This window comes from Zalophus californianus, chromosome 2, assembly GCF_009762305.2.
Source record: "Zalophus californianus isolate mZalCal1 chromosome 2, mZalCal1.pri.v2, whole genome shotgun sequence".
Taxonomy (NCBI): Eukaryota; Metazoa; Chordata; class Mammalia; order Carnivora; family Otariidae; genus Zalophus; species Zalophus californianus.
The window spans coordinates 69,785,351-69,799,251 of NC_045596.1; the positions used below are offsets into that span (position 1 = coordinate 69,785,351).

The 13,901-nt window shown below is 40.0% G+C and overlaps 2 protein-coding genes across 8 annotated transcripts in view; one reads left to right on the forward strand and one right to left on the reverse strand.

The window, feature by feature from the left end:
* The window catches only part of MAPK10 (mitogen-activated protein kinase 10), a 547,028-nt gene that overhangs the window by 245,213 nt on the left and 287,914 nt on the right, over positions 1-13,901 (reverse strand). The gene's annotated exons all lie outside the window — the stretch shown is intronic.
* On the forward strand, positions 8,907-10,182 carry LOC113925865 (hydroxyacylglutathione hydrolase, mitochondrial-like). Its single transcript, XM_035726423.1, has one exon. The coding sequence runs from the start codon at positions 9,198-9,200 to the stop codon at positions 9,978-9,980; it is 783 nt and encodes a 260-aa protein (XP_035582316.1). The 5' UTR covers positions 8,907-9,197; the 3' UTR covers positions 9,981-10,182.

Here is a 13,901-nt window from a genome sequence, read left to right on the forward strand (position 1 = left end):
TTATGCATCTAAAACTAATATAACACTATATGTTAACTAATGGGAATTAAAATAAAAACTTAAAATAAAATTAAAAAAAGAAAACCATGAATGGTATAGCTTTATAATGAGTAAATTGATCGTATTTCTGGGAATACTATAATAAAATTTTGTTAAAGCCTATTTAAAAAAAGGAATATTCATCACCAGATAGAAAACACAGCTGCCATCCTTTTAGAAAAGAGTTGTGAGTAATGGTTTATTCTGCATTTCTAAACATCAGGTGTCTAAAAAAGCTTAAGAGAGTCAAGGTATTTTTTTGTCCCTAAATATTCCAGGCATAATGCAATTCTCACTGTTCAAATGCTTTCATTAAAATTACTTCCATTAATCCACAAATTATACACTAATGCACAAATCTAACTAAACCCTTTTTTAAAGGGTGACTTTTTTTTAAAGGGTGATGTGACCCTTGGTCGTATCAGAAATAATCACAACAGAAATGATTCAAGTTAAGGATGGTCTTCAATGTTGGTGATATCTAGAATCAAGCTGTACCTTGAAATTTGTCTAAAAATCGGATCTATTGTGTCTGTATTGTTCACCTTCTTGTGATAAAAATAGAACTCACTGAATTGAATTGCTGAGGTTTCTAAATATACAGAAAAGAAAATCTCATATAAGAAAACACAAGAGAATGAAGAAGTAGGCTATGTACAGTTTCTGAGTTTACCACTGGAGACATAATCACCCAGATCAAGGAAGCTGAGCTAGGTATGGAAGACTGGCACAGTGAGGGAAGAAGTGGAAGAACTGGTCTGCCGTCCAGGTGTCCCAACTCTAGCTCTAGTTTCGTCACCTCCCAAGCTCTGGCCCTCAGCTTCAGCATGTATAAACTTAAGGCATTGGACTAGACAATGACCAGTGTCAAACTGTGCAAAATCTAAGATCCTAAACTCTCCATTTGTTGTCCTACGGTCTTAAATTCTGCCTTTTCTGTCATGTGAACAATTGCATGCTTTTCACTATTAAAAATTATAGTCTAAAATCGCATGTGGTTTTAGATTATCACTTAACTATTTTCTAAAACAGAAATGGAGTGCATTTTACCTAGTGCAAGATAGTTAATCACAACAATGCTACTTAGCCTACTGCTTTGGGGAAACACCAGGGATTCTCTGAATTGCTTCTTTAGGGAACAATGAGACTAAGTAATCATTAATTCATTAATTCATTCAATACACTTTCATGAAGTACCCCTATGTGCCTAGTCCTTTTCTGAACATTGGCAAATCAGAGATGAATGTTAATAATCTTTTCCTTCCAGGGGCTCACAGTCTAATGAATGTGAGATATTACTTCCAATTAAAATACAGTTTTTTAAGTGCTATGATAAGGCTGTAAATAGAAAACTATGGAAATTCAGAAGAGAGATTTTGATTCATTCATTCTACAAATATTTATCAAGCACCTGCTCTGTGCCAAGCTCCACTGTAAGTACCATGTTATATAGCAGTGAAAAATAAAAGTAAAAAAGACCCTGCCCTAGTCGTACAACAGAAAATAAACTCCCCAAATCAAATAATATACACAATATTGCTGTATACTGATGAAGACTATTAAAAAAAATAATAAAACAAGGGGAGATAGACTGCTAAAAGATTCCATTTTAGGCAGAGAAGTCAGGGATAGCCTCTGTGTTGATGTGACATTGGGACAGCCATGAATGATACAAAGGAACACTAAGGATATCCAAGTGATTGGTCCAGGCAAAGAGAGCATCTAAGGAAAAGGCCCTGAGGCAAGAACCCCCTTAGCATGGGAGTGGAGAGAGACAGGGAAGGTTACAGAGTCCCAAAGCAGCTAAGGATTAGATCATTTAGAGCCTGCTGAACATCACAAGGAAGTGTGATTTGCTTCTGGGAGGATGGAAAGTCACTAAAGGTTTTTGCAGAAGATGACATGATCACATTTTTATTTGTAAAGAATGACTCTAGATGCTGCATGAAGAATAAACTATAAAGAGGCAGAAGTAGAGAATAAGAATGGAAGCATAGACAAAAAATTCAGGAGGTAATTATTGTATTTATGTTATGATATACATCTTTGTGTGATTAAATCATATTCTAGGGTATATTAATATATAATGACAAATTATATTTCCATGTTTATATTTATATCATTATATAACTCTCATATATATATATAAAACCATATTATTTGTACTAAAATATAACATTCTTTTTTTTAAAGATTTTATTTATTTATTTGAGAGAGCGAGAATGAGAGAGAGAGAGAGCACATGAGAGGGGGGAGGGTCAGAGGGAGAAGCAGACTCCCCGCCCAGCAGGGAGTCCGATGTGGGACTCAATCCCGGGACTCCAGGATCATGACCTGAGCCGAAGGCAGTTGCCCAACCAACCGAGCCACCCAGGTGCCCTAAAATATAACATTCTTATATTCCAAGATAATCATTACATTCAAATATATTTTATATATAATACATTATATAATTATAATATGTAATTCATGTTGTATTATTATACTGTTCTTTATTTTAGTATTTTTAGAAAAAGATGATGATGCCTTAGAGTAGGGGAAGTAGCTGTCAAGGCAGAAAGAAGTACTCATTTGTGAGAAATATTTTGCAGTCAGATCTAACAGGACTTGCCAATGGTTTTTCTGTGAGCTATGAGAGAATAAAGGCATTGTGGAAGATTCCTAAGTTTTAGCTTGAGCAATTATGTGAATAATTATACCATTTGCTGAAATAACAAAGAATAAGGTGAAGAAGGTATTAAGAGTGGGGCTGAAAATGAAAAGTTTTATTTTGGACATAATAAATTTGGGATGAGTGTATATGAGATGTTAATTATGTATACAGGTCTGGATAGAATGGTCAAAGGAGTCAGGGTTGGAAACACAAATTTGGGTTATTTATGTGTATTTAGCCGCAGGATTGGGTGAGCGAGTACAGGATGTGGAAAGGGAAGAAAAGAATTATGATAATTGAGCTATCAAGTACTCTAACATTTCAAAACCATGAGATCGAGAAACCAGCAAAGGAGCCATCAGTTGGACGAGAGAAAACCTGGGCAAGTGACGCAGGTAGCAGGGTGACTTGCTCCATCAAGACCTGCTAAGGAGGATGATGAGTCCCATGAGAACTAAAAATTGACTAGGGCGCCTGGGTGGCTCAGTTGGTTAAGCAACTGCCTTCGGCTCAGGTCATGATCCTGGAGTCCCGGGATCGAGTCCCACATCGGGCTCCCTGCTCAGCAGGGTGTCTGCTTCTCCCTCTGACCCTCTTCCCTCTCATTCTATCTTTCATTCTCTCTCTCTCTCGAATAAATTAAAAAAAAAAAAGAACTAAGAATTGACTAGAGGATTTACCAGCTGCTTCTTCTCCCTGAGATGCTATTCCAGTTGTGCACACAGCCGACAGTCTGTCTTTCCTCAGCTCTTTACCCAAAGTTACCTTCTCAGTGATGCTGGCAATAGCCACCCTATCAAAAATGTCAACCCGATCTCCCAGTTACCTATATCCCCTTTCCCAGCTTTATTTCATCTCCTTAGCACCTTATCACTATCAGTAGACTAGATGTTTTACATTGTCTATATCGCTCATTGGGATAAATCCATAAAGGCAGGAATTTGAGACTGTTGAATTTATTGCTGTTTCTTCAGCACCTAGAATAGTGCCTGCTATCCAGCTGGCCCTCAGCAGCCCAGTAAATACTGACTGAATGACCGAACAAAGCCATCAACCAGATGGTTGATTTAACTAGAACATCAGTTCTAGGAGCTTCAAAAAGTTGGCCTTTTTCCTTTGTTTTTTAATCAAAGCTTAACTGTGGACTTAGACTTATCCTCCTGACTGAGGGTTGCTGGAGTGGTCGGGGGTGGGAGGGATGGGGTGGCTGGGTGATAGACATTGAGGAAGATATGTGCTACGGTGAGCGCTGTGAATTGTATAAGACTGTTGAATCACAGATCTGTACTTCTGAAACAAATAACGCAACATATTTTAAGAAAAAAGAAAAAGAAGAAGATAGCAGGAGAGGAAGAATGAAGGGGAGTAAGTCAGAGGGGGAGACGAACCAGGAGAGATGATGGACTCTGAAAAACAAACTGAGGTTTCTAGAGGGGAGGAGGGTAGGGGGATGGGTTAGCCTGGTGATGGGTATTAAAGAGGGCACATTCTGCATGGAGCACTGGGTGTTATGAACAAACAATGAATCATGGAACACTACACCAAAACAAATTATGTAATATATGGTGATTAACATAACAATAAAAAGATAAAAAAAAGGAGGTGAAAAAGCAGTGAAAAGTAAATGTGTAAAAGGAAGAGATACTTGCATGTTTCTTAAAAATGTTAAAAGACTAGCTTGCAAAATGTCTATCAGACATTGTGTAAACTATTGTAGACTTTGATGATGCAAGAATATATAAGGCAGCGTGACCACTCTCAAGGAACATTCAGTCTGGTGGTAAATGGAAACTCGTAAATGGGAAAACTACAGCATAGCATCGTAAGTGCAAACATAGGTAAGGTCACTAGAGGCCTAATCAACGTGAAGTCAGGGCCGGACAAGTGGAGAACTGGGTGAGATGTCACCTGTGCATGACAGAGAATACATCAGAAAAAATCTGAGATTTAAGTCCTTTGTTCCCTGAGTATATATTGACATCTCAGCACCACATTAGGCACTGGGAATATAAAAAGAAAAAAAAAAAAAAAAAAAAACCCACAACCTCTCCCTTATAGAATTCAATCTAGCAAGACTTAGAACCAACCTGTGTGAAATCAGTATTGCAAACAAGCACCTGTTGAAATGCTTTATAGGGGTCTCCTGGGTGGCTCAGTCAGTTAAGCGTCTGCCTTCAGCTCTGGTCATGATCTCAGGGTCCTGGGATCAAGTCCCACATCGGGCTCCCTGCTCAGCGGGTAGTTTGCCTCTCACTCTCCCTCTGTGCTCTCTCTCTCTCTCTCAAATAAATAAATAAAATCTTTAAAAAAAAAGAAATGCTTTATAGGTCCTGAATCAGCCAATTCTAGGTAGCCATGCTACACACCACAATGGCCTACACTGGAGCAGCTACCTGATGTTCTGATGAATAGTTCTGAGTGACATCCAAGCACACCCCATCACTGGCCCAATGGTTACAGAAAAAGTACAAGGTTTTATTTAAGCAGAGGCAGTCAACTGAGCTATACACATTTTGTTTAAAGAAATGCATTTGGGGGGCGCCTGGGTGGCTCAGTTGGTTAAGCAACTGCCTTCGGCTCAGGTCATGATCCTGGAGTCCCGGGATCGAGTCCCGCATCGGGCTCCCTGTTCGGCGGGGAGTTTGCTTCTCCCTCTGACCCTTGCCCCTCTCATGCTCTCTCTATCTCATTCTCTCTCTCTCAAATAAATAAATAAAATCTTAAAAAAAAAAAAAAAGAAATGCATTTAGGGGCGCCCGGGTGGCTCAGTCATTAAGCCTCTGCCTTCAGCTCAGGTCATGATCCCAGGGTCCTGGGATCAAGCCCCGCACTGGGCTCCCTGCTCGGTGGGAAGCCTGCTTCTCCCTCTCCCGTTCCCCCTGCTTGTGTTCCCTCTCTCGCTGTATCTCTGTCAAATAAATAAATAAAATCTTTTAAAAAAAAAAAAAGAAAGAAATGCATTTAGCTTTGGCATTTCAAACTGAGATAAGGCACTGGAAGGCTAGATGCTGGGATAAAAAAAATGCAAATCATAACATTTCAGCATAAATTTTTAGATTTTCAGATAATTCATTTCTAAGTACCAGCTATCATTCTAGATAATTTTATACTGCCACTGGTACCTGCCAACTTCCAAACTGAAAGGACTCTAAGGAATGAAATGTCCTTAGGTTAAGGCAGGAGTAGGAAAAACAAATTCATTTTGCAAGAGCTAATGCTACAAATTCTTATGAAATTAGATATTTGGGAGTGAATTGTAATTAAATATATGGATAGCCATATAGCTTCTTTCTTAATAATTTTATACATTTTTTGTACATATAGTGAAAGAAAACTTCAGGCAATCATGCTTCCCTCAGGAAAGACAACCATGACATCAGGACTTTTCTTTCTTTTTTTTTTTTTTTAATTCCAGTATAGTTAACAGTGGTTACATTAGTTTCAGGTTACAGTACAGTAACTTATATTTCTCAATGCTCATCAAGCTAAGTGTACTCTTAATCCCCCTTTACCTATTTCACCCACCCTCCATCTACCTCCCCTCTGTTTGTTCTCTATAGTTAAGAGTCATCAGACCTTTTCTTGAACCTTCCTGAACCACAGTATTATTTCACTAATTGAGCCCATGGAGAATGATACTTTTTTCTCAGATTTTTACAGTGTTGCTGATTCTGAAGAGTATCTGTAATGGAGTTGGCCAATTAATCAGGAACCTTGCAAAATTTTCAATCTCTAATTATTAAACCTAGAATTCTTTTTTTAAAAAAATAGTGTTTAGTATTCTATTTCTAACAAAAAGTTAAGAGGAATGTTCAGAAATGTGTGCAACTGAGTGATGTCCAAGAAAGTGTAAGATGATATTGACTTCAATGACTATTAGGAAAATAAATCCTTCCCTCCACATCTCTGACACAAAATCGTAAAATGTTGAAACATAATCCTCATTTCCTTCTGTCAATGACACATGGGAGGAAAAAGCATTTGAGCAAATGAGGAGATTCCTAGAATCAACTGTATCTGTGATGGAGGAATAATAAATGTTTTTTAATAACTCAGACAAGTCAAAGGGTGGGAACAACTTCAGCAAAGGAGATGATTTGGGGGGTGAGAGAGGAAATAAAACCACTTTAGGGAAGGCTGTGGTGGTCTATGATCTTGTAACTATTTTTGCATAACTCACTATTGTTTCTCTGCCCAGGTTATCACACTATACCTTTTCTTTCATGAAAAAGGTACAAATGCATAAAACTAAGTCAGCATGAAATGTTTTGTCAAGAAAGCCACCACCAAGGTGCCCATCTATCCTAAATTTCCTTCTCTGCATATGTACAAATATAACTGTGTCTATGGTTTCAGTATACTGCTTTAAATAAAATTACTGAGTCTTCAACAAAACCTAAAATCGACTTCATGTCCTCTATTTAAAAAGGCAATAAGGGGTGCCTGGGTGGCTCAGTTAGTTAAGCGTCTCTTGATCTCTGCTCAGGTTGTAATTTCAGGGTTTTGAGTTCGAGCCCTGCATTGGGCTCCACACTGGGTGTGGAACCTACTTCCAAAAAAAGGCAATAAAAAGTGTAGATACATTTCTGTAAAAAAATTAATGTGCCAAAATGTCATTACCTAGAGGGTCAAATGTACAGGTATATGGAAATACCAAATGTACAGAATTATTCATTCCTTGTGAGTTAGGTGTTTGCTGTACTTTTGAGAAATAAAACCTTAGAAAACATTCTCTAATTATTATGAAAGGAAGAGAAGATTGATATAAGACTGTATCTATTAAGTCAGGTCTATTTCAACTGCTGAGTTGAAAGAAGAGGACCTAGCACTCCTGCTTTAGAGTGAGTTTAATTCACATCCCTTCTGTCTGGTGCTAGTAACGTTATTAGTACCCCACTTATACCCCGTGGTTTTCATCTCTACATTACAAAGGCTGCCCCCTGTGAACACCTGAAGTTCTCTGCCTTAGGGCTTCTCTCTGGCCACAGGGAATATGCTCAACCTGCATGCAGGACAAACTCAGAAGTTCAGAGAGTCAACACCCACAGAAGCAGCTCTCAATAAATGATGGATGAGGAGTGGAGAGGTATAGACCCAAGCTGCCTCACTTAATTGTGATAGCTCTGAGTTAGGCTAAATATATTCTACCTCCCCGAGTTTCTCAGCAGGACTGAGCCCTTTAGTATATCTGGTGAGTGAGTTGACAACACACCATTTAGTGTTTTTTCCCTTCCCTCTCTCACTTCTCCACTCTTCCACTCGTGTTTCCTGGGATCACCTCCCAAATGAACTACTTTGCAATAAATCCTTACCACCAGGTTTACTTTGAGATAACACAATCCAAAATATATGGCCAGAATTTATGCTTCAGTTGTGCATAGGTTTTTAAGTGTGGGCCAGAGTTCACATATAAATATAAACGGGTTAGGTTCTGAAAGGATTTAATTAGTCCACATGTTTGGCAATCAGAAGTCATACTAGGACTTCTGTTTCTCCCCATGAGGGACTAACAGCCAAGAGAATTGTCCTCCTGATGTTAAAAAGAAGGAGGAGGAGGAGGAGGAGGAGGAGAAGGAGAAGGAGAAGAAGGAGGAGGAGGAGGAGGAGGAGGAGAAAGATTTATATATGAAAATGAGTATTTTCTGACACTGAACGATAGCCAGAGCAAGATTGTGACCCATGAGGAGGGAAAAAAAAAATGAAGTGATCTTTACATTTTCTCCTAATTATTGCCTGGAGACAGCCTTAAAGCCACAGGGAAGGAGAAGCCTAAGAAAGCTTAGCAGTCTCACAGTCTCATGCAAGTGAGGAGATGGGTTCAGGGAGGCTGAGCGAGCTCGAATCCCTGGGGCAGAGGACTGGAAAGGAGAGAGAAAGAGCTTCTGAAATCTTTAGAGAAAGCCCTCTGAGGCTCTGCTGAGTACTGATCGGCACACATCTAGGTTAATACCCCACATGGCTATGGAAAGAACTTCCTAAAGCAATTCTCAGAGCTCAAGTCAGGTTGAGAATAGTTTGTCTTCTCACTGGTCCCAGTGGAAAAAACTGGTAATCCATGGAACTTGGGTGGAGTCCTCAGAAGAGTATTGTCTGAGTAATGCAGTTAAATTAGCCTTAAAGGCTGCAGTGGACCCACCAAAATAAAGCATAAAAGTAAAATTTGGACCCTCGCGCTGCCGTCCCGCTGCTGGCTCAGCCGCCGCCCCGCCGACCCGGGTCACGGTGCTGGGCTGCGGGCTGCTCGGCCTCCGGAGCCTCGCCGCGCTGGGAGCCGCCTGCGCCCGCCGCGGCCTGGGCTTGTAACCCTCGCCGGCGTTCAGGCGCGCCGGTTGGGGTCGAGAAAAGGCCCCGCGGCACTTGAGTCAGACTTTGCGGGGGCTGAAGACAGAGTGGGGTCACTGGTCAGCTGGGGGTTGCTGGCGGATTTGTGCCGGGCCCAGCCCTGCTGGGAGTCCTTCTCCATCACACAGACTTAAGGAAGAGCTTGATTGTGGAACAGGGCACCATGAAGGTTGAGTTACTGCCCGCACTGACCGACAACTACATGTACCTGATCATCGATGACGAGACCAAGGAGGCCGCTGTCGTGGACCCGGTGCAGCCCCAGAAGGTTGTAGAAACGGTGAAAAAGCATGGTGTGAAACTGACCACGGTGCTCACCACTCACCACCACTGGGACCACGCTGGCGGGAACGAGAAGCTGGTCAAGCTGGAGCCTGGGCTGAAGGTGTGCGGGGGTGACGACCGGATCGGGGCCCTGACTCACAAGGTCACGCACCTGTCCACACTGCAGGTGGGGTCTCTCAATGTCAAGTGCCTGTCGACACCGTGCCACACTTCTGGACACATCTGCTACTTTGTGAGCAAGCCCAGCAGCTCTGAGCCTCCTGCCGTGTTCACAGGTGACACCTTGTTTGTGGCTGGCTGTGGGAAGTTCTATGAAGGGACAGCGGATGAGATGCACAAAGCCTTGCTTGAGATCCTGGGCCGGCTCCCTCCAGACACGAGAGTGTACTGTGGCCACGAGTATACCATCAACAACCTCAAGTTCGCACGGCATGTAGAGCCCAACAATGCTGCCATTCAGGAGAAGCTGGCCTGGGCCAAGGAGAAGTACAGTATTGGGGAGCCCACGGTGCAATCCACCATCGCGGAGGAGTTCACCTACAACCCGTTTATGAGAGTGAGGGAGAAGACCGTGCAGCAGCATGCTGGCGAGACGGACCCCGTGACCACCGTGAGGGCCATCCGCAAAGAGAAGGACCATGTCAAGGTGCCCCGGGACTGAGGCGGCTATGGGGCCTGGGCTGCCCGTGGTCGCCACCTCTCTGAAGCACATTTGGGTATTCAGATGTTTTAGATACATTTCTTGCCAGGAGTGCAGGAAATCCAGTCTTGGTTTAATTTTAAATTAATCTCAGAGCCCTTTGCCCATGTTATCAGATGTTCTAATGCATATTTGTAAGAGAAGTTGAAAGTGTATTCCTGGATGCTCAAAAAAAAAAAAAAAAAAGTAAAATTTGGAAAGGTCAGCATGATCCAAAGTAACTTAACCATACACTAGAACAAAGCCCAACACTCATATTCCCCTGGCTTTCATGTCCACATAATTAAAGAAAATGTTCAAAATATCCTATATTCAATAACAAGTTGCCAGATATGCAAAGCAGCAGAAAAATATGACTCTGAGAAAGAGAAAAAAAAAAATCAGTCAATAGAAACAGACCCAGAAATGGCAGAAAGGTTGCAATTAGCAGACAAGAACCTTAAAGTAGATTTTATGAATTTTATAAATGTGCTTGAGGATGTAGAGAAGATACATATACATAACAGGGCGGTAGAAGATTTTAAAAAGATCCAAATGGTATTTCTGATTATGAAAAATGTAGTGGCTGAAATAAGAAATTCCAAAGAATGAAAAATCAAAAACCACTGACTCACGGAGCCCATGGGGTTTGACCTCCCACTTTTTCCCCCTTTTCCCTAGGCCTTGGGGCCTTTGCACTGGCTGTTCCCTCTGCCTGGAGCACACTTCCCCAGGCAGCTGTCTGACTTGCTCCCTCATCTACTCAGGCCCATGCTCTCCTTTTCAGTAAGGCCCTCCCTGACCTCCTCACTTAAATCTGTCTTCTCCTCTCTACTCTTTAACTTTCTTCTCTGCTTTATTTTTCTCACAGAATTTTTCACCATCTAGTTTGCTCTACATTTTATGTATTTTGTTTTTTGCCAGTTTTCCTCACTATACTCTAACCTTCATGAGGAAAGAGATTTTTCTCCCTGTGTTCACTGCTATCTCCCTAACATCCGCAACAGCTTCTGGCACATACTAACTGCACAAAGAATATCTATCAAGTGAATATTTTAGAAAAATAACTCTGGCTCCCATGTGTATTGATTGTTTACTACAATATGAAAGAAATAGAAAATATGGTTTTATAAAAGGATGATAAAACATATCTTTTAGTACTGTTATCTTCTGGCATCAATATATACCTTCATATTAGTAAATGTATATTCTCAGCACTTCTGCCCTCCTTTCTTCTCTTATTAATAACCCAAAGGCTATTTTTTCCTTCCCTTGCCCAACACAGTAACTAAAACAAAGGCTTAAAGGATCCAGTAGAAATGCAAACAGAAAGATTTGGTTGCAATCCAAACTCATTTTTCTCCTGTTGTTGAAGATTAGTTCAGACTGGATTTGTGGCAAGGAGAGGAGAAAGTGCAGCAGTAGCTGCTAAAAAAGAAGGAAGGGCAAAGGCCTCGGAAGTGGGAAGGAGGAACAGGACCTCCCATCTTTAGAAGCACCAAGGAAGTAAAAAGAGCCAACTCTAGGTGGCCCTACACTGGACACTTAGTCCTGAACAGAGAGATGGACACGTTTTTGTAAGGGTGGGACATGAAGGAAAGCTTTATCCTTCAGATAAAATGGAACCAAACAAAACCAGGTAGGAATTTCACATTAGATGAGATTTAAAAATGAGAAAAATTACAAAGCAATATTGACTGGTCAACACAGAACAGGAATGCAAATATAATTTCCTTTGTCTATAAGCTATTTAAATGGCACAAGGACTCTCCTGCCATAGACCTGGGGAAAACAAGGGATCTAACCCACTATAAGAAAGAAGAAAAGCAGTTAAATTCTCATCAAGTTAAAATTTTTAATAGTTTCTACTATCATTTTTTTCTTTAATGATAACAGATGAGAATTTCTTCTCATATCTCATTTAATGACCCTGAATGTGCATTTTTTAAAAAATTTTCCTTAAAACATTTTTTGTAAATTCTATTCATAGGACCTCTGCCTCAAGAAAAATTGATTTCTTGGGACACCTGGGTGGCTCAGTCAGTTAAGCATCTGCCTTTGGCTCATGTCATGATCCCAGGGTCCTGGGATCGAGTCCCACATCGGGCTCAGCAGAGAGTCTGCTTCTCCTTCTCCCTCTGCTGCTCCCCCTGCTTATGCTCTCTCTCTCTCTGATTAATAATAAAATATTTAGAGAAAAAAAGAAAAATTGACTTCTTGTATTCGTAGTATTGGAAGAGATCAATCTGTCAATCTGTGAAAGCATTGGCTATCACAGTTCAGCGCGCATCAGAATCCCCCAGAGGACTTGTTAAGCAGACTGAGGGTGGGCCCCCTCACCCTCAGAGGTTCTGATGCATAGGCCTGGAGTGGGGCCTGAGAAATTGCATTTCTAACAAATTCCTGGGTGATGCTGATGCTACTTGCTGGTCAGGGTAACCATGTTTTAAGATCCGCTGACTAAAGTATGGTATTTAACTTTGGAAGTGTTAATAAGCATCTCTAGCTTCCATTAGCTGCTTTGCCTTTCTTGTGCAAGTTGTATCCCAAGTCTCTGGCACAGGATGGGCTTTCAATAAATATTTGTTGAATGAATGAGTTAGGTTTGTTTCTAAAGTCTTACCAAAGCAATCAGACATCATTATATCTATATGAAAATTTTTACCAGTTAAAAAACTGACAAAACTTTTATATCACCAACATACTTTGTAAATGAAAGAAACATTTATAGGCTAAGGCTTTAGTTTTTGTAATTTAATAAATTGAGACTTTGTACACCACAAAAAAAGCAACAGGTGTTAAAATACTGTTCTTTAATTATCCAGAAGAAATGAGAAACTTGAGCTGAAATACAAATGAATAATTCAGGTCAACGAAAGGCATCACTGTTTGCTGTACCAATCCAAGCTTTATAATAGTCCAAAAGAAAAAAAGAGAGAGAAGAGGGAAGAAATACTGGAGGCATCAAAGCACCCACAGCAATATAGTAAACATCAAACACAAAAGAACCTGGGCGGAGTTCACATATTTGTTAAAAGCTAATATTTTGCACAGATGCCTTATTTGTATGTATCAACTTGTGATAGCTTGATAACAGTAAGACTATCTAGTGGAGAATAGTATTTTCTTAAATAGTATTTTTAGCTTTTTTAGTATTATATTTTGTGGTACACTATTACATTTTGGGTCATCAAAATAAGAGATTGGTCATTTAAAATCAATTTGTTTCTAAAAGAGGAAAAAAGAACCAGTACCTATAGTAATGACTCAATGGTACATCATACTCAGAATCAAGTAAAGAAGTGAAACATAAAAATAAAAAAATTTTATCTTAAAACTTAACATCAGGGTTTTATTTTCAGGGGAAACCACACCATCTACCATATTAATTTAATGTTCATTTAAATTTTATTACTTTTTTATCTGGTTGATAATTACATATTAGATAACAAATTACAAATCTGTTTGTTTTATAGTTATATAAAACTATAAGCATAAATATATTATAGGGTTTTATGTTTGTACACATTTAAATAATTTTATAACAAAGATGATTACTGACGATAATTTTGTCCCTGTAATTGGTTCCATACACATTATTCAATGTTATCATTGTCTTAGCCTATCTCTAAACTTGGCTCTACTCTATTCCTTTCCCTGCAATGCAGCCAGGGTAGTTAGATGCAAAACACAAATCTTATAGTGGCCCTTCTCTCTGATAATCTTGTCAATTCACTCCCTCTTTTTGCCTGGATAAATTCAAAGTTTTCTGAGATGACACAGAAGGTCCTTCATGATCTGGCCCTGCTTATCTCTTTAGATTCATGGCTAGTCTCTCCTCAGTTCCACCCATAGTCATTTGAACCATTTGTGGTTCTCTGTGTTTGTTCTCATTTGTATCAA